General features: G+C 47.5%; 1 protein-coding gene across 2 annotated transcripts; it reads right to left on the bottom strand.

Moving 5' to 3' along the window:
- cramp1 (cramped chromatin regulator homolog 1) lies at positions 1–27181 on the bottom strand. Of its 2 annotated transcripts, none has more exons than XM_015359864.2 (20): positions 26446–27181; positions 24649–25004; positions 22032–22231; positions 21650–21803; positions 21422–21505; positions 21070–21118; positions 20823–20908; positions 18746–18869; positions 17866–17947; positions 15898–16962; positions 15418–15592; positions 13582–13763; positions 12798–12872; positions 11443–11524; positions 10671–10775; positions 9982–10151; positions 8295–8484; positions 7585–7749; positions 6620–6765; positions 1–5422 (listed from the first exon to the last, which is right to left on the bottom strand). In XM_015359864.2, the coding sequence occupies exons 1-20, from the start codon at positions 26463–26465 to the stop codon at positions 5282–5284; spliced, it is 3651 nt and encodes a 1216-aa protein (XP_015215350.2). In that variant the 5' UTR covers positions 26466–27181; the 3' UTR covers positions 1–5281. The 2 variants fall into 2 exon arrangements, with proteins under 2 accessions (XP_015215350.2, XP_015215349.2); XM_015359863.2 differs by lacking the exon at positions 26446–27181 and adding an exon at positions 25419–25763.
- Positions 27182–27338: the final 157 nt, after the last annotated feature.

The raw sequence follows: 27338 nt of genomic DNA, 5'->3' as shown, positions 1-27338 counted from the left end.
CAAATTTAAAATTGTATTTAGGGCCACAAAAGTAAAAACACCTGTTACAAAACGAGAAACTCTTAAAACTGGAGGTTCCACGTTTCCTTTTCTTGAAATATTAAATAACCAAAAACACCTTGTTGTCTTTTCAACTGTTGACAATAAATAGTCAGAAAAAAAACAATTTACAGTATAATACAAAAGGTCAGAGAAGACAGGAATTCTTATATGCTGTACAAACACACCCACACACAAACACATAGACAGGATTCCATACCAAATCAACTGAAGATGCCCAGCCAGCTTCTGATTCCTAAACATGATCCACAATTTTAGCTTCATATCTTAGTGCACAAGCGCCATCACTGCCTTTTGACCACATCTTGAAAACCCAAACATTTGTCTTAAAAACCTGTTGGAAGAATTATCAAAGCATATAGACTTCCGGGGAGAAAAAATGCTACTGAAAAGTACAAACGCCTAAAACAAGCCTTTAAACCATCATATTATTATATCCTTTACAAGCAGGCCACAATATTTGCTAGGAAATGTTATAGAAAATGCAGTTTTTTAAAAATCAAATGTAACTCCCTGCAGAAAAAATAACAAGTCAACTATACCATCAGAGAATTTTGTCCCTCTTAATTGTTTAACCAATCATTTTTAACAAATCAGGGATGGTGCTGTCAGGGTTAGGGTTAAGCTCTCCTGTCCATCTGGTAATAAGAAAAAGAAAGGTCTGGAGCTAATATTATAGCAGAGTCAGCAGATATTGGGCTGGGTGTTATTGACTACAGAACAGCTCTGGTCCAACACTAGCTGTTCATCAGATGCATTCAGCTCTAACGATGGGACCTTCGTTTCAACACAGGAAAACAGGCCTGAAAATCCAGAGCTACAGGAAGTATCATCTAAGGAAAAAAAAATTAAAAAAGGGAAATGGTTCAACCAGCAATGAAGCTGCCAAATGCGTTGATCAGCTCTGTTTTGTCTGTGCAGAAATAGTCTGAAAACCTTTCAAGGGATGTGTTCAAACTGGATTGTTAGTATTCTAATGGATAAAGCTAAATCAGAATCAATCAACTGTTTTTCTTCACAGGAGCCAATATACCTCCTACTTACTTAGAGGGCTTGTGTACCAGTTATTCAAATATTTTTGACCATTTTGAAATGAATATGCATTATATTAAGTTCTTTACTTCTGAGTCAAAGAGACAGTGTACATGACATTTAGAACCAAGTTAAAGAAACTACTCATGAAATGGCCACAACAGAACAAAAAACTAAATATCTTTTTGCCTTTCATTCTAATCATTAGAAACACTCCTTTCCCTGGCATAAAAATGGAAAGTCAATCTCCTGTAGCACGAAGGAACTGGTCTGCATTAGCATAAAAAGGCATGCGACTCCTGAACAAATTCAGCGATTTGAACCACAATCTCAGCCCATGTGAGACAGAAGTAATATTTCCTACTAATTTTACAATGTTGGCGTTTCTACAGATTTATTCTGTTTAAATGCAATATCAGGCATCAGGCAATTCCGAGTCATTTATGCTGCAGATTCAGTTAAACTAGAGCTTTTTCCTGCAGTGCAAAAGATCGTTCTCTACTTGTGCGGGATAAAGCACAGTTTATATTTCAAACAAAAAGAAATAACAGCTGCCCAGCACCAGCACAAATTGAATCATGAGTTGAACCAGACTTACATTAGAATCAGGCATTCAAACATGGTTTCATCTCAGCCAATCAGCCTTTTCAACATAGGTTAACTGCGGGGTTTATTAGAGGGCAAAAGTCACACAGAGGGCATTTCAAAACACTACCAAACCAAAGAGGATAATTTCTACAATGTAGACCACCATATCAAATGCTGACCCCACTATTTCACAACAAAACTGGCGTGTGTTGTTGTGATGCATGCGTTACTGTAGTACTGCTTTATGTCATTATTTGTTTAGCGCAGCTCACAATAGACATCTTGTAGTTTTTACAAGTGTTTCCTTCGTATCAGAACAGTGTGTTGCAGTGAGCAGTGCAACACTGAAATTAATAACGTACATTCCTCTAGTGAAATTCAACTCGAGCAGATCTGCACTGCACCACTCTGGCTGAGGTGTGAAATTAGCTGCCATTAGCTGCTGCACTTTTGCTTGTCCATACAATGGACTCTTTCACCTCTAATCCCGGCTCATTTGAAACATCCTCACGTTCCTCCTTTACACATGCAGCAGATCGCTTGGGCCACTCAAGAACACGCAGAGGACATTCCTGCAAAGCTGGACAGACTGACCACATATGAAGCTAGAACTGAGGGCCAAATGCATTTTCACTGACTCGTCAGCAGTTACCATAGATTCTGATTAGGTTCTTCAAATTTGGCATGGAATGTCTTGATATATCAGTTTACACTTGTTCGTTATATATGGCTTTTAAAGTGTTAACATTTCTTCAAAACAAATCATTATACATAATATTTTACACCACTCCACATGGAAAAAAATTCCCTTCATTTAGAGAAAAAAAGAAGGCACATGACTGGCCCACCTTTTTCTTGTAGTGCCATGAACTTTTACAACCTAGACAGTGCTCACCTGTAGTTTCAAAAGGAGGAGAGCAGAGCAAAGCACATTTCCTTTTCTAAATGCACTGCAAGGTGGGATAATGTCACCACTTCCCTGTAACATATGGACTGACAAATAAATCAGAAGCAGAATGTCACTGAATAGCAAGTATTTAAGAACAAATTCTACCAAAATCATGTAAGTCACTTAAAGCTTTGAACGTTATTTGTTCTGAACGCAGTCTTAGAAGAATAACACAGCTTTAGAAGAAAGATCTTGTATTTCAGAATGCTTTGCTGTACCATTTGTTGCTGTTACAAGGTGGCTCAAAATGCATTGCTTAGAACATCCGGAAAACAGGAGTTGAATTGAATCCAATCCCTCTGTAGCCTAAAAATGAAGCAAGTTTTGCCACAATAAGCCTGCAAGGACTGAGACACTGCTTAATCTAGTCAGGCATACACCAAAACTGGAAATCTGTTGGGGGTCATCCTCAACGACAAGTGGCAGAGAAAATCAGTTTTGCTTCCCTTCATTTTAACGATTGAGAGGGCATCATGGCGCAGACGGCAGCCGAGCTTCTATCATGCACATGTCTGGCGGCTTATCAGTTCTGCTGAAACTGTGCACTCCACAAATTCAATTTTCAAACAGGCCAAGCTTTTCCTGCCAGATTAAATCATCACCCACAGAGCTGATATTTATTTTGTCACATTGCCAGTGGCACTTGGAGGACTCAGAAAAGACCAGGAGACCAACCCAATGCCATGTACAAATATTTGAGATTAACCCAGCAGTGCAGGGGCTCCTGACTGTAATCTTGGGGGATCCTGTGCTTGCTAGGTTTCATTCCAGTTGTGCTCTCAGTCACCTAACTGTAACCTTAATTGAACTAATAACATTAATAAATTGGCCTCCATTGGCATCAACTTTAATCCTTTTTTTATGAAAAATATTCTTTGATTGTAACAAGAGGATGTGGAAGAGCCAACTGTGAGTTTCTCACATCTCAGATTACAGCTATGAACCTTGTCACCGCACACAGGAGAGTCTGAAGAATGAGGAAGGGCAGGAAGACTCCCCTGACTCACCCACCTTGGAGCCTTAGAGCTTTCAATACGTCACTGGCAACACAGCACGAACTAGAGGTTCAGCGCCAATTGGAAGAAAGGCACGTCCCCCACTGACAGCACCGCTTGCCAGCAAGACTAAAGTGGTCACTGTGTGCCACGGCTGACTAACACCACCCTGCCCTTGGAAGCACTCAGCCAATTGTACTGGGGAAATCCCAGTCACAGTCGGCTAGTAACCAGACTCCACAGCTCAACCTACGCTTGAGTGGACTCCTCCACTACTTGGCCCACTTGAGATCCCTTCCCCCCGCACTCTTTGAACAAGCAGAACTGTTTCAACTATTTCGATGCTAAAGCAACATGCCAACCTCAGTTTTTGACAGGATTAAAAGGTTCCCCACTGATCAAATTACTAGTTCAATTATGTTTTTTTTTGGGGAGCTGGACTGGAATGAAAGCCAACAGGTCCCCATATCCGAGTCTAAAAGGGCTCTAGAAAAGCTTCATCGAGGTATGAGCTGGCAAGACAAATGCAAATTGTGGTGAAATTAACATACAGTAAAAATAACAACTCTCACTGAATACTAGTGTGCAACATCATGTTAGTTGGCCACTGAAGGGCCTTTCCATCCAGAAGCAGGATTAAATGCTTTTCCATTATTACATATTTCTGCTCGCTTGAAACAAAGGTGCTAACATAATGTACTCAAATCAACTGAGCTCAAATGACCACATCTGAGACGCAAGAGGAGATGAGTCAGTAGGAGATCAGAACTGTAAGTATTGAAACAGAGGTCAACTCAAAATGCAAATGCAAAGGCTGAAAAACATACAATGTTTATCGGAAAGGTAAACATTCAATCTGACCTCCATGGTTTTTGTGGGACAACATGGGAGGTCACACTTCTTGTTGCTTAAAAAAAAAAGAATTTTTCTTCCGATTACTAAAATGGCAGCAGAGGGTCAACTTCTTAAGGTGATATCTTGATGAATATAGCTTCCGGTACACACATTGACCACCTCAAGCCCTAGCAACACTTTCCTGACGCTAATGCTAAATGAATCTTGCTCTGTTACAACACCCTTCGCCAAATCTTGATGATACAAAGAACTGAATCTCTCTCAGACTCAGGCCCCCTTTATAGGTAGAGCATAATAAAAAAAAAGAATAAAATAAACACCAGTCTCTAAGAGATGATGGTTTCTGAGTACGAGCAAGATCAGATCACTTAGGATGGAGAAGCAAACAGTTTTGTTTTGTTTTTTTTGCCCCCAACAAGATTCAATGCAATCAATCAGAAAACTTCAGGAGGAGGTCAGGCCTTTGAAGTTTCACAATCCTGCCTGTTGTGAAGAATAAATGCTGGGAGCACTTCAAGATGTTATTAATAATTGCCTGTTGAACCAGAAGGGTCCCGACTGGCATGGAACGGGCTGACATCAGCAATGAGGGAGCCTCAGTATCCTGTGTCCCAGTCTTGATCAGAGCTGCGCTTGGAGCTGGCTGTGCTCTGCAGTCCTAGAGTCTGGCGCTATCTATTGCACATAATCAAACTTTTTCTGCAGAGTCCCCCGGCTCGTCTGCTCGCGTTCGGGGGACAGCGCCTGCCCGTGTAGGCATCCCCCCCCCCCCGGGGGCTCCTGCCCCGCCCCCATTCCGCGCTCAGCCCGTGCCGCCCTGGGGAGGGGGGGTCGGGGGCCGAGGGGGCGGCTCCGCGCCGGAGAGCTCCTGCGCCAGGTCGTTGAAGCGGGCGATGTAATCCACGCTGTTCTCGCTCATCATGCACGCCAGCTGGGAGTCCACCTGCAAGAGCAAGAGGGCCACGTCACTGGGAGGGGCACACCTGTCCGTACAGCACCTGCCCAGTAACCTTGCTAGGCATTTCTGGATGCGGTGGCTCTGTGGCTGAGGATCTGTGGCTGGAGGGTTGCCGGTTCGCATCCCGCGGCCGGCAGAGGGATCCTACTTCGTCGGGCCCCTGAGTAAGGCCCTTAACCCCAACTGCTCCAGGGGCGCCGTATAAATGGCTGACCCTGCGCTCTGACCCCAAGCTTCTCTCCACGTCTGTGTCTCATGGAGAGCAGGTTGGGGTATGGGAAAAGACAAACTCCTAATACAATTACGTTTCACTTCCCAAGCCGCGGATGTTGCTGCTGTAGCATTTATGTTGAATTGCAATTTTAAATATAAACAAAAACACAGCTGTGAAATTTGCATGACCAGAAGTACCCGTGTGCTTCAGACAAAACATCTGCTGACAATTCTAGCATCACAATCCTGTACACTAGAGATGTGCTCAAAAACAGATAAGCTGTGCAGAATTCATTTACACCTTCAATTCAACCAGAGAGTGCACAGTCAGAATCCTGCATGAAATAAAAAAATCCCTCAGGACTGACTTTTCATTGTCACAGATTTTCTATATCAGTAAGCAAAAATATTTAAACCAGCTGGGGTAGGTGGTAGTGGAGCTATCTTCAAAGCCATTTACTTCTATACACGTGGGCATAAAATATGAAATGATTATGGACACCACAGAATAGTGGCATGTCTGTAACACGTTAATCAGTTCCACAGTCCCGATCCCAGGAAGTTCACAATCAGCTTGAAAACAGCCATCAACAGGAGCTAGAAGGAACAAGCGTCTGGCCAGTGCGTCAAAGCCAGCATTTTTGTTTTCCCCAACTCTAAATATCTAAAATCACAGTTCAAAATTAAATCAGCAAAATTCAAAGAGGCATTATTATCAACACATTTTTCCCAAAGGAGGGAGGAACAATCCAATGGGAAGAGTTCATGGGTTCACTTTCCCAGGGGGTTGCACAACAATTGATATTTTCTCAAAAGAGCTCTGGAATTGATTGGGATAAACAAATAATAACTGGCACATGCGGATAATTCCTTGGCTTTGCTCCACAAAGAGCTGGTTGGTCATGCAGGTTCCTGTGGCTGTTCTTCAATTTCTAAAAAAAAAAAACACAACAACACAAGAGGAGTCACCTCTCCCACGTCGGCCAGCGCGCGCGAGGCGAACGAGTCCCGAGAGCTGCCGTCCAGGAGGCTGGGGCCCAGCAGGGACGTCCCGCTGGAGGGGCCCGAGGGCGTCAGCAGCACCTTCCGGCCCTTCTCCGGGGAAATCAGGCTTGCTGCCACCGGACAAACACCAACATGACAGGCCAAAATACATCTCATGGTGGAAATAGGTATCTCTATATTTACATCTATATTTATATTCATATGTGTGATACGATTTTTCTGTGTACTGTTCTGTTCTAGTCTGTTCTTTGTGTGTCCGGACTGTGAGTAAGTCTTGTATTGTATTGTATTGTACTATTATTATATAATTTGTTACACTGTGGCTGTGTTAAGCTGCTGTTGCACTGCAATTTCCCTCACGGGATCAATAAAGTATCTATCTATCTGTTGGTCCCCTGATAGCATACGATTAAATCCCCTTGCTTATAAACTTAACCTTCTAGTTTATTTTCATGTTACTTTTCCCAAATATGCTTGCCTTGTAAGCTAGACTCCAGGAAGATCATCACTACTGATAGAAACAGTGGGTCTAAATCCAACAATCTAGTATCTATAAAGTCATTTCAAGCAACTTCCAATACTTCCATCCCTCGAAACCGGACTTACAGTTAGGAGTTCAAAGGCTTTGGTCATGGGGAGAATGTCATATACACAGAGTTTAAGAAGGCCTTCACAAGTATTAAGAATCTTAAACGTGACACATCTGACTTCCATGTTTACAAAAGAGAGGGAAAAAAAGCTTTAGGAAGTCACAGACATAGGAAAACAACTGAAAAATAATTTAATTGAGTATTCGGCCTGCAAAAGCGCTGCACTAAAGACACTACAGTTTCCCTAGACAAGCAACGGGACAGAAATATCCTTCGATATCAGCTTCTGAAGTTCTAACTATCTTCAATGAGCGTGCGCACGTGATGGGAGACACTCACACAGGAGGCAGCCCAGAGAGGAGTCTGTGGAGTCACTGGGGTACCACTGGGGGTCGTGGGTGGGCGAGGCGATCCAGTTGCGGTGGGGGCTGCTGGCTGGAGACGGAAGGCTCTTGGAGCTGTCGCTGCCATTCAGCTTGGCTGGGGACAGAGAAGAGCCGTCGCCTGCAGAGGAACACAAGCGTCACACCTCAGGACCCTGCCTGCTCTGTCCCTGGGGTGAGGGGATTAGAATCAGCTACATGCTTGTGACTGAACCACCCCTCCTTATTCCAATGATAACTATTCATCTGAATTAACAGGAGAACAGTGCCAACTTCCTCCTGCAGGGAAGGAACACAAGGCAAAGGTGGTCCAAGACGAAAAGCGATGAAAAAGTTTCAGGAATAAACAATTGCTCATCACATGCATGGTTTCCTCCTGTTTCATAGAGCCGACTAGAACTATCAATCTGTCGTGTCATTCAAATGCATTCATTCAACCTCTCTGGATCCCTCAGTGGAAACATTTCCTTTCACACTCCGTATAAACTACACGTCTCTTGTATGCCTGGGGGTTTGGAGACACATTTTCTGTCATCGGCTTTATAGATCACAAGATCGGTATGAAAACGATACTGAAAGTTTCGGAGCAGATATGTGCGCCATCTTAAAACAAGAAGAAACGCAGCAGCTCTTCAGAATCTCCTGCTGCCATGGGGCTGCCCTCACCGTACTGCGCAGAGCTGATTGCCAGCTCAATGATGGAGTCACTGATGTGAGTGGTTGGCTCCCCCTGGGACAGGACGTCTTCTGGAGGTCCTGGCAAGGAGATGTCCAGCAGAGAGGACATGTTGGGAGGGGACAGGAGGGAGTCTGGACCCGCTGACGGAGAAGGCAAAGGCCCGTTCTGTAGAGAGGCCTGAAGGAAAAAAAAAAACAGACAGGAGGCACTGAAAGGGCACTTCTGGAGCTCCGCGCTGGAAAACATCCAGCAGTTGTGGAGAGTGAGCTGGGCTGAACGCCTACCCAGAAAGACAAGCTGTGCAAGAAAGCATCGCCAAGTGAATGAAAAACCAGGTGTGCTTCTTATTTCACAAGAACAACAAATTGGTTCTTATATGTTTAAGCAAGAGGCTGTGGGGTGGGAGTGCACAGATAACCTAGAAACACTAACAGAGTTCTGCCCCCTGCTGAATAAAAATGGCTTAAAAAGGTCATTTTTTTCTGGTCTGAGTACATAAAATCTTCAACACTTAGGAAGAAAGTTGATATTTGAGCTAAACCATGTCTCCTACAAAATTCCTGGAGGACCATGTATCTTGTGGTTTATGTTCCAACCTGAGCTGTCAATTAAACAAAATACCTCATTACTTTCTTAGATGGATGTTTCTTAATGTGACTGAAAGCTCGGGACCTTTTCTGTTTGTGTTTCATTGCTGACAAGAGAAACTGCACCGATCAAAGTAGCAGTGACCTGCACCATGATACTTCATGGCTTTGAATTGCTCAATAAAGCTGAGGCAGTAACATGCCATACTATTTCCAGAACCAGCAAGAGAACGCTTGGGTGCTTTATCGGTCAGTCTATTAAACTGACACAATCTCTCAATTAGGACATAGAAAGAACTAAATTAATTCACAGCCTAATTGTTTTTTCCCCAAGTTGGCGGCAATCTGTGTGGAGTTTGTATGTCCCCCCTGCGTGTCTCCCTGGTCCTCTGGTTCTCTCCCATAGGCCAAAGATGCTGGGAGGTTCACAGGCTTCTGGAAAAACTGGTACGAGCGTCTGTTTGTGTCTGTGTGCGCCCTGCACTGGACTGGCATCCAGGGTGTATTCTGTCTTGGGCCCATTCTCCGCCACCACGAATTGGAAGAAGAAGGTTAGAAGATGGATGGATGTTTTTTTACACATAGTATAATGCATACAGAAATGCACCGAAAGCTATCCTGCTCAGGTCTTAACAAATTCACTGTCACTTTTAAATAAACTCATCCATTTGATTTCTGGTCCTTCAGATGCTCCACACACCTCTTTCCCACCCTTAAATCCCCCCATGTTTTATGAAATTGTAAATGAAGATAAAAAAAAAAAGATTCTGCAAGGTATCAAAGAGACACACTGCTAATAGACAGTAAAGTGTTATTCAGCAGTGGAAAAATGTAATTGCAGCCTAATTATAGGAAAGTAGAAAGCTGAGAAATATAGCCCAAATGTGACGTTTTTAGAACTGTTAATTCATTTAACCCACATTAAATGAGAACAATAACCTCTGCTACACCACTTATTCCTGATTGTGCCGTATCCACAAAAGGCATTAACTCAAACAAATCCAACATATTAAATATGGCAGTTTAACATGCCGTCCTTGTGACGCACTGTTCACACCAAGACCTGCCCTGCAGCCCAGTCACTCACCTCTGTTGGACTGATGGAAGGGGTTTGGCTGAGAATCCCCTTTTCAGTTGCCAGGGACACGGTGTCAGAGGACATAGAGCTGCCAGCTGTAACCACTTTGGGGCCCTGAAGGACCTGAGCAGGGCTGTCTGGAATAATGCCTGCCGACTTGGCAGCTAAATCAATTGTACCTGAAAGGAGTTGAAAGAAACCACAGTAAGCAATCAGACCCACGGCTCCTTTTACACATACTCATTAAACTGATACATGTTACTAATTATTTCACAAGAACAGGGGAGCCGAATACATTTTCTGCAGCTGGTGCATAATTGTTTATTGTCATAATTGTTTCTCATTATTTAACCAGCCAACTTCTGTTAATCTGCACAAAGGACAACTTATAACATAGACATGTGGCTAATTAACTTGTTTCAACTATCTACAGGACTGGCTTAAAATGTTTGTTCCAGTTCACAAATTGCTTATATTCCACTTCAGAAAACCACAGAATGAGTCCTTTCCAAACCTATCAGTTCTTGCTGAATTCGTAACTTCATAAATGTATACAGCGACTTCCTGAAAAGGGAACACTAAAACTTGTGCTATTAAAAACTCTGGTTGCAATTCACTGCTGTAGCTATGACGTGTTTATTGTACAATGCAAAGCAGAAAAAAAATGTTGCCAAAGCACAGAGAGAAAGGATCCTTACTGGACAGCTGGCTGGAGCTGGGGGCTGGAATGGCTTCTGAAATAGCGGGGCGGGAGCCCGGTGCCGAGGACAGGGGTGACTGAATGGGCCGGAATGAGCCTGTGCCTGGAAAAGATGCGTTACATCAGCGCTGAACAGAACGGCTATCTGCCACGTATCGAGAACGGACAAATGCATTCCTCTCCATCGGCTGTGGGTTCCTTAGCCTCTGACCACCCTGTCTCTTTCACATTGCTCCCCAACAAGCTTTAAACAAAGTGCTCCAGTTCTGACACTGGAGAAACTACATGGTTGGCCACGCAGTCCCAAGAGCTCTATCGGACTGCGAGGGATAACTGTCGGTTACCAACAGCTCCATCAAAACAGGGATCTGGTGACGGAGAAACACAGGAGATTTCTGTGACACAGTAAGTGAATTACACCTTCCTGCCAGTGTTAAAATCCCTTTTGCCCTGGCCTCAGACAGACTGACCCCCCCACAGAGCAGTGAAGTGAGAGAGCACTGCATCACCATGAAAATCAATCAAAGACTCCTAAGACACGGTCAGGATTCAGCGAAGGGCGCTTCCTTTCGTGAGTGCCAGCCAGCTTCAAACCCAGACTTGTTGAAGGGGAAAATCCTGAAATGCGAGCGTAGGCGGAGCTGCAGAAAAGGGAGAGCTCCCTGCCCACTCGTTACCTTCTCCTGCCCCGAGGACTGCTGCTCATCGGATCTCTGCCTCCCACGTTTATCTGTAAGTTAGGTCTACAGAGAACGGCAAGGGAGAAGTACCTGTGGCAGAGGAGTTGGAGAGGATGGAGAAGGAGCAGACGTGTTGCGAGGTGTCTCCTGCTGTTCTGGGGAGCAGCGTTCGCTGTAGGAACAGGAGGACTTTGTTGATCCACAGATACACATAAAGAAGAAATCTAAACTTTCCAATCCTAGAACATAAAAGCTAAAGGAAGACATCCGCATTTTATTTAAAAAAAAACCAACAAAGCTCAATAAAGCCGGTATTTCAGAGTTTCAGAGTGCATTCAGCTCAACTACAGTTGAAATAAAGGCTTAATCTGTACAGTTGACACTGGCTCTAAAATACCTTTCCTGTCTTGCACTGTTGATAGACTATTTAAAATAAGAAAGCCTGCAGAAAACAGGATTTGAAAGACCATGTTTCTTATATAATTTAGTATTTGATGAGCAACCTCCTACATGCTCTGTGAAACCCAATGTTCTTGCCATATAAGACTTCCACTCCAATTAAAAGAATTTGTCGAACCCTGTTGCCAAGATGTGTAGAGGAGGCTCAAATGAATGTTGCAGCAGAACGTTTTCCCTGCTTATTGGAGAATTAGTGTGCCAAACAGATATAATATTTTAAGAAGATTGGTTCTCGAACCTGGTTCTGGAGTCTCCCTGATCTTCTGTATTCCTTTTCAGCTGAGCTGTCAGCCATTAGGCTGATTGATCTCTAGGCAATTAAGACTTTATACAGGACTAAAACTGACAGCTATTAATTACCATCTACCCTCAACTGACGTCTAGGGTAAGAACCTAATCTCTGTCTGGTCTTGGAAATCTTGGAAAGCTTAAGCACAGTAATTATACCTAAATAATTATTATTATTTTTAAGTCACTTTTTTATTGATTCTTTCATTGTCTTCTGTGAAACAGGTGTATCTTGGGCAGGTCTTCACTACAAATGAGAATCGGAAGGATTATATTTACATTTTCATCACTGATACATTTTGGACAGCAGTGTGGAGTACATTAACACACTGGATATATAATTCAAGGCATTTTAAGAGAAATAAGGACCTTCCCTTCTGTCACCCTGTCTGTGTGTGGGAGGACAACATCAAGCGATGTTAATTCCTCTGTCTACATATTCACACATTTCAGAGACTCAGTATAAATATAGTTTCTAAATGAGGTTCCGACGCTTATCTGAAACACCAGAATCTCATACTGTGTGCAGCTCTGGACTATTCCTGTGACATTACACAAACTCAAGAAATTCATGCAGATGATTCAGTATGGAGCACATCTCGCGGCACTCGGCGGACAGGGGTTGATTTCTTTTACAGGGCTGTGGAACAGTCCCAGGTGAGCTGGCGAGCTCCCCCACTCTGTCCCCTTCAGCCTACCTGCACCACAAGAGGCTTGCGAAGGTGCCGGTTCCTGAACTTCCTCTGTTTCGGAAGGAAGATGTCCGACTGCATCTGCAAAATCACAAGAAGAAGAAATGACCGGGGAGGCACGGAGACTAGCGTCTGGATGGTGTGGACCTACGTTCCCTCTGATTTTGTTTATTTCCCTGCTGAGCGGATGACTTAATACCCTGAGCGGCGTAAAAAAGCTGTAGTGCAGGAGGCACAGGGCTTCAAACGGTCCCATGTGAGAACTCACTGATCGACCGAAAAGACCCAAGGCGAGGCCCAAGGGGCATAATGACATGGATTGCTGTTGCTGAGTGTGTGAAAGTTTGCAATAGTTTTCCAGCTAAACTAAAGGAATTACCTACCACATGTAGTTTTAAGAGATGATTTCAAGTACAACCTACTGAGTTCGCCGATGATTTATCGCAAAATTGTGTTGTCTAACGACTCCCACGAAGGCCAGTTTGTTTTGCCACATGATCTCAATTTTCGATTGAGCGTCTGCCGCTCGGTCGCGTCATGAATTGTGCGCGAACCGCACCTCCCGAATGATAGAAAAAAAACTTCCAAAGTTCCGGAAGATTCCATTCACGACATGCAAATGTTAATATTTTGATCTTTCGCTCGGTGTTTGCTCGACAGTTGACTGCCGTGAATGGCAATAAACCCCTTACTTGCGCACGCTAAAAACACAAAACAGTTCTACCATTTTTATTCACAACCCTGCAACTATAGCGCCAACGGCACAGCGGACGGGCGCGCGCGTGCTCACGCTGATGGAGTCGAGCTGCTGCCGGAACGCCAGTTCGGCCTCCTTGTTGGGGGAGAACATCTTGCCGTGCCTGCTGTTGGGCGGCAGCGTGGTGGGGATGGCGAACAGGCCGCCTTCCGCCTCCCCGCCCCTCGCGCCGGCCGGCCCCGGGATCAGCAGGGTCCGGGGCAGATTGCGCGCTCCTGGAAGGGGCAAGGGGAAGGAAAACGCCAGTCAGTTTTACACGGTTTACACAGAGTGCGAGATGCAGGACTGAGGGACGAAGGCCTCGCCCTTTGTTTTATTCATGCTCAAAACTATCCAACCGCAAAAAGACAAAAACTTGAGGAGCTACGTACGCAATGACTGTCCAGTGAACTACCTGCTCATCGGATGATGAGTTTCTAGTTTTTTTTAATAGGAATTTAAGGTACATCCGCAATGGTGGGGTGCAGAGAACGATTCTGAATAACAAAAAAAAAAATCGCACATAACCAAGTCCATCCCTATACTGTTGCAAGATGTGTTATAGTTTATTGTATGTACGGTTAAAAACATAAATAATCCTCCCTTATGTGATGATTAAAGTACCAACGCATTGGCTTTAAGTTAATTTAAATTACATTGACCCAAGTAAAAGAAACAACACTGATCAAAAACTAACAGCAACCAATTCAAATAATCAACATGAATCCCTTCTCTGCATCCAGCCTGCACTTTCTCCCTCTGCCTCCAAGATCACCTCGCCCCACTGTATTGAAATAAAACCGTCAGCGAGCCCGTCTCCAACCTATCATTCCCCGGCTGCCCACAGAACCTGGAGCGTTCGTTTTAAAAAAAAAAACTTTATTAGCCCTGTATAATTTCTTGCATTAGGAATTCGTCTTCTTGCATACCCCAGCTTGCTCTCCATGAGACACAGACACACAGACAGGGAGAGAAGCACAGGGTCAGCCATTTATACGGCGCCCCTGGAGCAGTGGGGGTTAAGGGCCTTGCTCAGGGGCCCGACGGAGTAGGATTCCTCTGCCGGCTGTGGGATTTGAACCAGCAACCTTCCAGCCACGGGCACAGATCCTGAGCCAAAGTGCCACCCACTCTGCCCCCAGCACCTCCGCCCGGCCCACCAGCTCCTGCTGCTCAAGCATCAACCCATTCTCCTTTAACGTCTCTGGAACACAGAGCATTTCAATTCCATGCGCGGCTGTTGAAAGACGAAGACTGAAACTGAATTCTTCTGGAACTTGAGAATGCAAATGTATTAGGCAATAATACTTTGCTATATACGTCATTTTTTGACTAAGGTGCCATAATCATTCTAGCTCAGGTGGGTAGCTGCGGCAGCATGCATAGGCTGAAGAGGAACAAGTAATCACTCGCTTGATTCATCAGCAGCTCACAGTTATGGGCGATCTTTAAAAACATCCGACAAACCGGCCTGGGATTCTCTAGAGCTAGGGTTCGGGTGCTTCGGCTGTGGAGCCTTACCTGATGAAGGCTCCACAGCCGAAACGTTGCGTTTTCTTTCTTCTCTTTTCAGCGTGGAACAAACCTCTTACTTGCTCCATAATCATCCCTCCCAAATATAAAATATCTTACAATATAAAAGCAATGCCGCGCTGAGATGGGGCTGCTGGGTACTGGGTCCGAGGGCAGGGAGAGGCCCTCTCGCCAGCCAGATTCATCTCACGATCGCAGCCGGTTGCGTCGCTAATTTGCACGTGCGGTTTCACCCTGCTCTGCGTCTCCTTCACCCAAGAACCCGCCGGCCGGCCCCGACTTCCCGAACGAGAGAACGTGTGAGCGCCGCAGCCGCCGAGGCCCTGGCGCAGCCCGCCCGCGTGGAGAGAGCTTCACCTGAGGATCCCGCGGTGGGCGAGAGCATCTTCCCCACCCGCGTGGCGGCGGCCTGGTTCCGGCTGCAGCTGGGACTGCGCACCCCGAGGGACACGATCTTCCCCGGGGGGGTGAGGGATGGGTCCTCCGCCGCGGGCTTGATGGGGGAAGTGGCAGTGGAGCACAGCTCTGGGGCCTGACCACGAGAGAGAATGTGAAATAAGAAAGTTAAACTCGCACGGTAACAGAAAGAAAGCCAGGCCTCTTCAGTTCTACTTTTTTATAGCGCTACAATAGCAAACCTGACTGCGATTTGAGAATCTGAGATCAGATTCACTCAGACTGCTCCCTTAAAAAATCCAGTTGTATGAAAACATGAAAGTGTAGGCCGCTTCGGAGGACGGCACTATCCAAAATAACACATAATCACGCGTTTATTCTATATGCACCCGAAATAAAGACAGTCACGTCACGGACTCGAAGGGCGCCGGCGCTGCTCACCGGTTTGGGGTTGACCTCGGAGGAGACCAGCCGGAGCAGACACCTGAGCACGCGGTGGGTGCTGGGGGCCCGGGGGCTGGGCCGCGGCCCGCCGTCCCCCCTGGACACCGGCAGCCACTCGTACTCCAGCTGCAGCTTGCCCGGCTTGCCCAGCATGAGGTAGAGTTCAGCCAGCGTGACGTTCTCGGTGCCGCGGGCGCTCCAGCCCTCCTCCCGGATCTGCTGGGGCGGCCTCCCCGCCTCCTCCTTCGCGCCGCCCCCCCCGGGCTCGGGGCAGCCCTCCTCCGCGGGCTCGTCCTCCTTAGTGCAAACCTCCTCGGTCGGGGGCTCGGCGGTGGTGGGGCCCTCGGGAGCCCCTTGCTCCTGGGACCCCGCCGCAACGTTCCTCTCCTCTCCGCGATCCGTGGCCGCCGCCGACATACCGTCCCCAGAGGGATCTGGGGGATCAGTGCTCGCGGACGGGCGCTCGCCGGTGCAGAGGCCATTCCCCGGCAACGCCGCGCCCCGGCCGTGCCCCTCGTGCGGGGCTAAAGGCTCCGACACAGGGGGCTCATCAGAGTCCATCTCCACCTCGCCGTGATCCCCGAGCTGCTCTTGCGAAAGTGCATCCTCTTTGCCTGTCCCCTCCCCGGGGCCGGACCCCTCCCCCCGGGCCGACTGCTCGCCCTCTCCGGGCCCCTCCCCTTCCTGTCCCGACGGCGGGTTCGGGGGCTCCTGGCTCCTCTCTTCCGCCCCGGCTTGTGGGACGTCATCCGCCCCCTCGGCGGCCGAGCTCTCCCCCCGGCGGGGCTCTCCCGCGGTCCGCCCCTGACGCCCCGGCCCCCTGGGGGCCCCCTGGATGCCCAGGATCTGGGCAGCGGGGAGTTCCTTGTTGCCGGGCCGGCACTTGCCGCTCTCCAGCCAGTGCACAGTGCAGAAGGCCTTTGAGTGGACGACCCGGGCCACCCCAGGCAGGGCGGTCAGAGTACTGCTCTCCGAGGGGTACAGGAACAGCTCCTCTCGCTCCTCGCTTGAGGGAGACCGCGGGGCCCCATCCAGCGCCTGCCTCTCCTCCAGGCTCTTCCTCTGAGACAGCCGGGTCAAGGCCTGGTAACCGCTGCAGGAGTGAAAGGCGCCAGGCGCGGCTCGCTACGCTAAACGGCACGAGCACTTAAGGGTTAAACGGGCCTCTGAAGTTAACCGAGCGTGAGACAAACAGCGGATTGCTTCTGAGTAGCTTTAAAGGACACTGCAGGTTTTCAGCATTTTTGAATGAAAACAATAATGATGGCAAAACCAGATCCTGCTGGATTTCAATACATAATTCAGTGGATAGCAGGGCCAAAGAGAAGGATGAGCAGATCTGGTGCTTGACTACTTCCATCTTAAAGCCTATGCCAAAGTAATGGTGCTGTCAGAGAACACCGAGTTTTTAGAACAGCTACCAGCCAAATAACGGAGGACAATTAATGTCATTTACCAGTAAGAAACAAAGCCTACTAAGAACATTTGGGCATAATTATCATGTACAACTGAAAGCCTAACAGTAAACAGAGGGTTCTATAGTGTTAGATCTGCGTGGATGTTCACTTTCTGCAACGTTGGTAATTTCAGACGGACTGATTTGGCTCCGATAACACAGAAACCGTCACCCCACAAAAACCAGAGGATGCACATTTTTACACCCTGAACCTCCATAGGCCAAATGCCAGTTAGGCAAACCCTTGGCATCTGATCTCTGCTATAACAGTGCACGTCCTGTACTGATATGAGAACCCTAGACTGGCTGATTCAATCTGAACCTTTGAAATATATCTACTTTTTGGAATAATTCCTGCGACTGGTTGGATGTAAAATAAAAGAATGTGCAAATGGCCTACGAACTAGTGAACAGGACATTTCTTATAGTGTTCTTATCCACTGTGAGAATGTGCCCCCATCTGTACCTTCAGACAATCAAGTTAAAGCAGACACCACGTTGAAGGATACAATCCGATGGTCCTGCACTGCCCACTTCTGTTTCAGAAACTCGATCAGGCTGGACACCTTCCTGTGGAGCTCCACCACCATCCTGTGGGAGAAAACAAGGCAGGGCTTGAGAACTGCAGCAAAGGCCTAGGCACACCAGCCATGTGGTGCCATCATCCCTCTTCCACCATGCCATGAAGAACCTGCAATTCTTCCAACAGCCTGGCACTGGTCCACAGACAACTATTTAAACTACGTTCAACTCAGTATTTTCAGTATTTCAACGCAATTCCCGACGAACATGTCTTGCCAGGGTCATACCGCACAAACAAAATGAATCTTGCACGTTTAAACTTTTCATTATTAAGACACTGAACACAGCATCCTTCGTTTCTACAGAAGCCACTGCCTGCACGCACTCTTCAAGGCTAACGTCCGCAAACCTCGCTTGCCTTTCTAGAACCATCACGTCCAGCGACCAGTGAAACAAACACACAAGAAAATGTTAAACCCCTCTTCTGTTCGGTTGCCGACACAATGACGCCCATCGGCTGACCGCGATAACAGCAGGCTTGGCGTCACGTAGCCAGAACGGCAAGGGGTCATCTCCAGCTGCTCCCTCAGCTTACTCATACCCTCTGATGCCAGGTTCCCCACCTGTCTGGTGAATCCCCCCCTTTCTCAATGCGTCTTGAACTTATTTCCACATTCGCCCCGTGCCCTTAGATAAATAGCACTACAAGCCTGAATGAGTAAAGCCAGACTCAAGACACCGTATGACCCACCTTTTCTCACCCAAGATGCTGGGGAAATATCTTCTGGTGTCTGAAGGTTCTGTCTAATCAGGCCCCTATTTCGAGACGTCGACCGCGGCTAGCCCCTAACTCAAGTCGGGCCTCACCTCAGCCGTGGGTTGTGTGCCAGGCTCTGAACCCGGGCCCAGGAGTGATTGCTGCGAGGCTGTAGCTCAACAGGCACCTTCAGGGGCAGCCGGACGGGCTTCTGGTCCTCCTCGTCGCTGACCCCTGAACGCAGGGAGGGAGAGAGAGAGAGCGAAGGCAACGTTATGTGGAGCGGCTCCCTTCCTTCATTCAGATGATCTCAGATTGAGAACATACTCGGATGCATCATGGCGTCTCCATGGCAACCTATTCAGAGAAGCATTTTTTTCCCCTGTAAGTGCTGAGTTAAAGCACTGCGATACAACACAGGATACAACAGAAGAAAAAAAACTATAATTAACACCCCACAACATACACAACATTTTGCAGGTAACCTATAGTTCCATCATGCTTGTGGCATCCAATTATTTTGCCATACATCCCTCAAAGTTTCAGATGACCATCTGGCCATGTTTAGTATGCTTTGCCAAACCTTTTGCCATTAATTCTACTGAGCGTTACTTGGCCTTCACCATGCTACAACGTGGTGAGATTTCATAATTGCAGCCCTGGCTCAAATAGGTTGAGCACTATGAGTCCAGCTACGAGCGCAGGTTCAGGCCTGGGTCATGCCCCACTGTGACATGGGAAAGGAAGGGCTGACAGAATCACCTTGCAGAAAAGGGCCGGGTGCCTTCGCTGGATGCCGCGAACAGAAACTATGGGAAGAGAGGCTCAAACTGAAAACAGGAGGAAAGTCTTACTAGAAGGTTGCGTGGGTCTGGAACAATATACTCAGCCACACCAGTGAAGCCCATGGCACTGGCTCTTTCAAGAAATGGCTGTAGGAGACCCTCGTGTTAGAGAGCTACTAGACAGCACACGAGCTAGATGGGCCAATGGCTTCCTCATTTGCCATCTTTCTTATGGTCTTATGAGAGGTGGCCAGCGCTGGGATCTCTTTACAGCATTCTTACAGAAGCACAGCTGGGATTGTCTCCAGTGGCAGAACCCCACCAGCTTCTCATTCTCTAGTGTCGGAAGAGTCAGTCCATGAGTCACCTCGTTAGGCCTCTGGCGGGTATTTTCTGTCAAGACTCGGGGGCAGGCCAAGCCGTCGGCAGCAGCAGAAGATGGAAACAGCAGCTTGAAAAGCATTATAACCCAGACTTTTCAAAGGAAGTGAAGCTGAGCAAACACCGGCTTGTATTCCCTTGAAAAACATGCAAGTCGAACTCTGATGGTTTAATTACATACTTTGGGTAGCCGTCAAATCCAAGAACAGTGCAGGATTGTAATACTATAATGGAGATTCTGAATAAATACTCTTCACTGTAATAGTGAAATCAATGCAAATTCTGTATATTTCAGCTAGAAACCCTTCACACACAAACTAACATATTAATAAGATGTGAATGGATCCACCTGGACTGTAGCTGGACACTTATATGGCTCCAAACAGAACATGAGATGTGGACATGAAATAAACTGAAAAAAAAAAACACAGGAGCAACTCTCGGACTCAAATTTCCCCTGCGGCAGCACTAACGTGATCTAAAATTATCCAGTTAAGAAAGCCCATCCCCTCCAGGGCCCACCTCACTGGGCTTTGAGGACTACTCTGGGTTAAAGATGCAAAGATAAGATGCCTGCTTAAACATTGATTCTGATACCAAACGTGCATTTTACACACTGCATATCAATATGAGCTGCAGAGCCACGTCTCCAGCAGCTGTGCTATCTAAGGAATGAATGAGCATTTTAAATAACCACCAACAAACATCGTTTTACATAATTTCAGAAAACATACAACGAAAGGAGAGACCCCTGTATAATGGAACACAGGATCTGTACCCAAAGACCCCTTTCTCTGACCCAAAATGCATGCATCATTTTCAACTTTTGCCATTACAGGGGTCAAATAATTGTCTGCCACTGAAAACCAACAAGGCAGGCCTGCATAGTGATGAGGCACGCAGGCACCTTCACACTGTGACTCACACTACAGTGATCAGAGACAGGGGAAACAAATCTCTGTGCAGGTCCGTGAGAAATAAAATAGGCCATCTCCCAGTTTTCTCCCGCCTCGGTACGTACCATCGGGATCGCACAGCTTTTTTAACGCACGGCACATGGGCGCTTTAATCCGTAAATTCCTGCCTTTGTAGCGTACTGTGGTTGCCCTGTCAAGAAGAAAAGAACGTAAGTGTTGATCTCAATACCTAAATCTTAAGTGGCTCACCCGAAATCAAGCATCAATTATAGCTTCAGTACACATATACATGTAGTTCACTCTCAATGACCTCGAATACAGATCGCTACTTGATTCTTGCCTGGAACTTACCCATGCTGAATGAGCTCATTCAGTTTGGCAGCATTCTTATCATCCATACCTGAAAAGAGCAAACAAGAAAGCTGCATGTCATCCCTGCAATCATCGCGCTTCTGTGTTGAACAGTGGCTTCACATCACCTTCACAACACGTGCAGTTACACCACAGAGCCTCGCGTTCTCAAGAGGCCTTAGACTTCCCCACAATCACCTCCACAACACTTGCTGAATATCGCATTCGCTTCTGGACCTTAAATCCTTCACGCCAGAAGGAGCCGCCCACTCTGTGCGTGTGCAGACGTGGTATCGTCATCACGGTTAACCGCCCAGATTTCAAATGGAGACACGGGGGCAATCATACTCACAGCCTCCAACCTTCTTCCTCAGCTCTGCGTAGCAGATCAAGCCGTAAAGCTCCTGGGACGACTTCATCAGCCCCCGGGAGTAAACTGAAACCAGGGCGGGAAAGGACCACCGTGAGCCCGGAGCACAGAACGGACGGGCCGGGGAGTCTCGGCGGCAAGTAGGTCTTCCCCGGCAGAAGCCCAGGACACAGCTCCACGCGCAAGGGGAAAAACAGAGGGAGCCCTTACCGTTATTGAAATCGATGTACTTGGAGATCTTGTGCCAGGTGCGGTAGTAGAAGTGGCGGACCTGCTCTTTGTTCTTCACCATGCTGGCCGGCTTCCCTTTCTTCTTGTACTTCAGTGCAATGTTGTTCTGAATGGCTTCGAAATCCTTGCCGTGCTGTGGGAGGGGGGCAGAGGCACGCAATCTTTGACCCACTCAAAACTCGAGGCTTAACAATCGTATTCTTGACCCCAAAAAAACAACACATTTAAACCCATGGATCTGAGGAGCGATATGTGACCAGCTTGTGGCCTGTCCGACTTATAAGGGCTCCTACTTTGAGAAAAGATACGAAAAGGAGAAAACGCCGAACCTAGTTCTAATCTTTCCAAAGCAAGACAGTACCTCGTAGAGCCCCTCGAAGAAGGAGTTCTTGTCTTCGGCGCTCCAGGACTCCCACTGCCGGCGCGCCTTTTTCTGGCTCCCCTCTTCCTTGTCGTTGGGCCCCAGGCTCCGGGGGGCTGATTTCGAGGTGGCACCGCCCGACCCGACAGGAGACCCTGAAGGGCCGCACCCCACCGGTACCAGGGCCCCGTTCTCTGCCCCTGCAACGCACGCAAACACCCCTTTGTGATCAATGGGAGAAGCCAAGGTTGTTTCCGTAACTTAAGACGCCTGCCTTTCGCGCAAGGCTCTCCAGGGCGGGCTGAAGCTGGGGCAATGGTATCCTTCGATGGAATGTAGTTTCCATTCTAAGCATGCTGGACAATCTGAGGAATGGCCCTCCGGGATGCGAGATGAGAATTATTTATAATATTTAACAACTCGAAAGGCACATTACCGTATCGCAACGCATCAGTCAGCTCTAGTTACAGAACTACAGCAAATGAGAACCAGGAAGAAAACGCGTGAGGAAAGAACTGTTAGCATGCTGAAAAGCAGCTCCACACTTTGCCCACGTTACACTGGTTCAATAGGAAACTTCTTGTAAGTCGTATTTGCAGGTCCATGCATACTTCGATTATCTATCACATGAGGGGGAAAAAAAAGACTCAGAAAGGAAGCATCAGGACAATTTTTTTAAAAAAATTCCTTCAAGATAGTCACTTGAGGAGGACTGGTTAAATTTAACATGTGACACTACAAAACGCACTTGGATTAGATTTGGTTGTTCTGCTAAGTTGTGCAAAGTCCTGGCAAAACAGCTCAATTTCACTTTCTCATTTCCTATCATCTGCTCGTGATAGCTTGTAATAAATTAAGAATAATGCTGCCCAAAATGCTTGAAACATTTTCATAAATACTATAATACAGTTCAAAAATGTATAAAACAATGGTCAACAGGTGGCATTTCACACTGAAAAGTGATGTGGGTGTCTGTAACAAGCTAGCCAGCAATGTTTCCCAAAGTCAATATCATTGTTTCTTTCAAAAAACGTCTGGATGGGGTCCTCAGATCAGTAAAACACTAGGAACCGAACACCCTAGATGGGACACAAAGCTTACAAACCATGCTAATTACGGAGAGGCTTTCTTAAATTCTGAAATGAACAAAAATCCTATTATTTCCACAAACAGCTAGCTGCTGTATGATTTGTGGATAAGCTAAGTTGAATGTATTCATATACAAAGATAATGCACTACTTTTGATATAGTTTTACGAATCATTTCATATTTTCTCAAAGTCTGCTGGACATTGCACAGTTGTGAAAAATGTAAATCTATTCATGTACTGAATTTAAAAACTAATACACTGATATTTTAAAATGTTGTGTCAGGTGGGTATGCTGGTCTAATTTTTATTATAAAAATACAGAATGGCTGTGTTTGGCAGTACGACAACAGCAATAAAAAAAACAGAGTTTCACAATGGAGTGCAACCATGCTTCCGAAAGATTATGTGGGATTTTCGGATTTCCCTGCTACAGACTGGCATTTGGAAGAAATCAGTTAATTCATGGAATTGTTCCTGTCTGGAAAACTACAGCCAGGTCCAAAACAAATATGTGAAATGAAATGGCAGGGACACAGGAGGGTCCTAACCTATTCAGGTGCATGCTACAAAGCTACCAGACCACACGGCTTCATCAGAGTCCAGTAGGACCTTTGATCCAGTAGGACCTTAGCTAAATGACAAGGACAGCTCTGCTCCTCAGCTAAAGCTGAGCCAACACTGATCAGGTACCCTCTATTGTGTCGCCAGCAGCCACTATCATCACCTGTGTGCATCATCATTCTATACTCTTTTCTGCTATTTAATACACGCATTAAAAAAACACTGGTAAAGCGTTTAGCTCCAGTGTGTTGATCTCTCCCCTGCCCGTCACCGTAAGCAAACATATTAAATGGGACACTACAGGCAGGTCATTCAGAGAGCGGAATCATAAATACGTGCATTTCATTCAAATAGAAATCTGAAGCCTAAATGGGATAAACAGATAAGTTCCAATAATTTAGCACCTCTAGACTAAGTTTACCTGAATGCCAGGGAAAGCTTTCAATTTATTTATTGAATTAAAGGCAACTACGAGACCAAAAAGAAACGGCGGTAATGTAAAATAAGTGCAGAGCTTGAATATATATATATCACAGGATAAATGGGTAACAAAGCTCTGAGCCCAGTTTAACAAGGGGTGTTAAATTCTCATTTTAACCTGGCCTCTCGCGTCTACACTGCGCCAGGTATTGCGTGCCACGACAGCACTGCTACAGTGTTGCACATGCATGCATCACAGCGAGTGCGGTCACTTCAGAAGGCGATAAAAATGATTTGGGTGGGATCTCTTTTTGATTTTTTTTTTTGGGGGGGGGGGGGGGTCTCCACAACCCCATTTAAACTCGGGGAAGGAAACAAAAAAAAAAAGCCAGCGCACCACCGGGTCAGCTGCTTCTCTCAGAAAGCCGCAGCCCAGACTCAAAAAGAAAAACACAAAAAAGGGGGAGCGCTGGGGGGGGTGGGGTCAATGAGGTGAGTGTCCCCCCCAGGTGTCGTGGGGTACCCCGCTCGACCCGGCCGTCTCACCTTTCCCCTTGGCACCGCTGTGACCATTAACAGCCGAGGCAACGGCATCCTTCCTCAGCCGCTTGCTGGGAGGTCGGACGCTGGACCTGAGGAAATGATGCTGGTCTTGGCTGGGCAGGTTCGGGGAGGACGTGGGCTGGTGCAGCGGGGTCGAACCCGGGGCCGGCAGGGCAGACGGGGATGAGGACGGTACCGGTGCCGAAGTGGACGGGCCGGCAGCTGCTGGTGTGAGAAGCTCTCCTCCGTCTCTCTCCGCGCTGCTCACTTCGCTCTCCTCTGCCTCGCAACGGTCAAGCTTTCTGCCCCATCTCCTCACCCCATCGTCCCCGCTGCCCTCCGCCGGCTTCGCTGTCACGCTGTCAAAACAACACCAGAGCCAACGGTTCACAATGTTCGAAAAGCACCCCGTTTTAATCAACTTAAAAAAGGGGCGATAATCTTTTTTTCTCTCTCAACATGGCCGCCGTTGTTTCAAATCCCCTTTCACCGTCCTGACAAAACAACCTGACAAATCTTTCCCCGAACATTTGGTGCTCCCACCCGACGGCCCGAAACCCCCCCCCAAAGGTGGTCCTCGGCGTCTTTATTTTAGTTTTCGCTCACTTCCGAGCCCCGTCCACTTTTATTTCGCCAGTTATCAATGGAAACGCAGACGCCTTCAGTTTAGCGCCCTGCGAAAACCGGAGCGACATTAATCTCTCTCGGCAAGCGAGAACAATTTCGCAGGCATCGACCTCAAAGCAAAGTGTTTATTTCGAAAGGCGAGATACCCATTTTGGTGTTCTTCGGAAGCGGGCGCCGTCTTCTTTCTCCTCACCATGGGGCCGAGGTTTTTGGAGGAAAGTAGCTGTTTATTTTGTGCATATTCCAACGCCAGAGGAGGGCTTCGCCTGCGACTGCCTGCCTCTCTCTCGCCTGCTCTCTCTGGGGCTGGAGCTCGCCGGCGCTCCTCCAGCCCGCAGCTCATTCCCTTAACGAGCTCACTTCCCTCTCGCCGGAGACCCCGGGCTCGCAAAACCCCTCGGACCCGCGGGGAAATCTCGGACTGACCCCCGCCAACATGTCCCGGGCAGAAGGGGATGCGGCTCGTCAATTTCGCCTACTTTCTCCCCCCCCCCGCCGCCGCCGCCTCTTTTTTTTTTTGCACAGAAACGAAAGCGACCCACGGCAACCCCGAGCTGCCATGAACTTTGCTTGGTGCTACGTCATCGCTCGCTGACATGTCCCCCAAAACAAAGTTGTTTCTCCGTTGGGTCCGAACTTTACGTATTGAAACCCCGAGATGTAACGTTTCTCGAACGCATGAATGGGCTATTAAAATAGGTTTTTGCTGTAACCAACCACCTCCGAAATTTCCAAAACGCTTCCTCACAGCGCCGGCTCCGGCCCCCGCCAGATAAACAGTGATTTTGTCACTTGAGAAATCACCTTCGCTTCTATGATACCAGGTTTTAATTTTCCTTCACGGCGAAATGCAAGCGAATGCCTGCTGTTGCATTTCAGACGCAGAATCCAACACCAGGATCAAATGCATTCCCGTGACATCCAATACAGACTTTGCCAGAGAGCCTCACGGGTGACCCCTCATCTGGCGAGTTCACCTCCCGAATTCCCCTGCAAAACGACTGACCTGTCACAAGACTGCGAATCCTACTTTCCGCTTTCAAGAGCCACCCCCCAAAAAATGAAAACACACCCATGTCTGCCTTACTGGTCTCTCTTACTGACATTGCTTTCTTGCTCGAACCCGATCACTCCCTCTCTAGATGCATCAGACACAGTCGGCGCCGGACTGACCTCCGCAGCTCTGCCTCCATCGCTCGGCTGCTGCAGATGTCCAGTGTCGGTCTGACGCTTTCCAGGTTTTATTTTTCTTCCAGGGGGATGAGGGGGGCTGCGGGCTCCCCTCACATTCCGCTTACGATCTGAACACCGGGGACAGCGAGAGCCCGAGGTCTTCGTCCACTGCGGGGACTGCAAAATCGCATCACAGGGACACTCACGCTTGACGATGGCGCCGGGCGCTGGTCGGCTCGGCTCCGGGCGTTTCACTCCCGGGACGCCCTTAAAAGCTTGTTGTCCATCAGCTAACCATAGGCTTCCGAGAAGCTATCAATCTTCTCAGATCTCATCGTATTGTTCCAGGAGGGCAATTACACGTTGTCTTCCAAAACACTCGCGCTATTTCTGGTATCACGCAAGCCACGTTTTCCCCCCACGAGTGTCACTGTTTAGACCCAAGAAGCACCCGCTTCGTACCCCGCGAAAACCCTGCAAGATACGTGCTAACTAAAGCGAGGGGAAGAGGTTTGTCGTTATTTTCTTCCCCATCGCCTTCCAGCCCGTATTCCCTCACGAAAACTTTCAAACGCGCATCCTGTCATCCACTGAGCTGCACCAATTTCCGCGACTGTCGGCCACGGACCCGCTTGCCGCCAGCACGCCCACTAAGGGCTCAAAAACAAACCGCGTGATTGGCCGAGCGGTGCACGCAGCCGGACGCACGCCATGATTGGCAGCAGGAAAGGCCACTCACTCTACAGGGTTGGCGCGCAGAACGTGTCTCCCAGCCAATCAGAAAAACGTCGCACGTCAGCCCCGCCCACACGTGACTTCATTTATATTGTTGACGCTGCCGACCTGGGGCCCCGCCCTGTTTACCATACAAATGTGCCGTATTTCGATGTTTG

The sequence above is a fragment of the Lepisosteus oculatus genome, chromosome 19 (assembly GCF_040954835.1).
Source record: "Lepisosteus oculatus isolate fLepOcu1 chromosome 19, fLepOcu1.hap2, whole genome shotgun sequence".
Classification (NCBI taxonomy): domain Eukaryota; kingdom Metazoa; phylum Chordata; class Actinopteri; order Semionotiformes; family Lepisosteidae; genus Lepisosteus; species Lepisosteus oculatus.
This window is presented reverse-complemented; position numbering and strand designations above follow the sequence as displayed.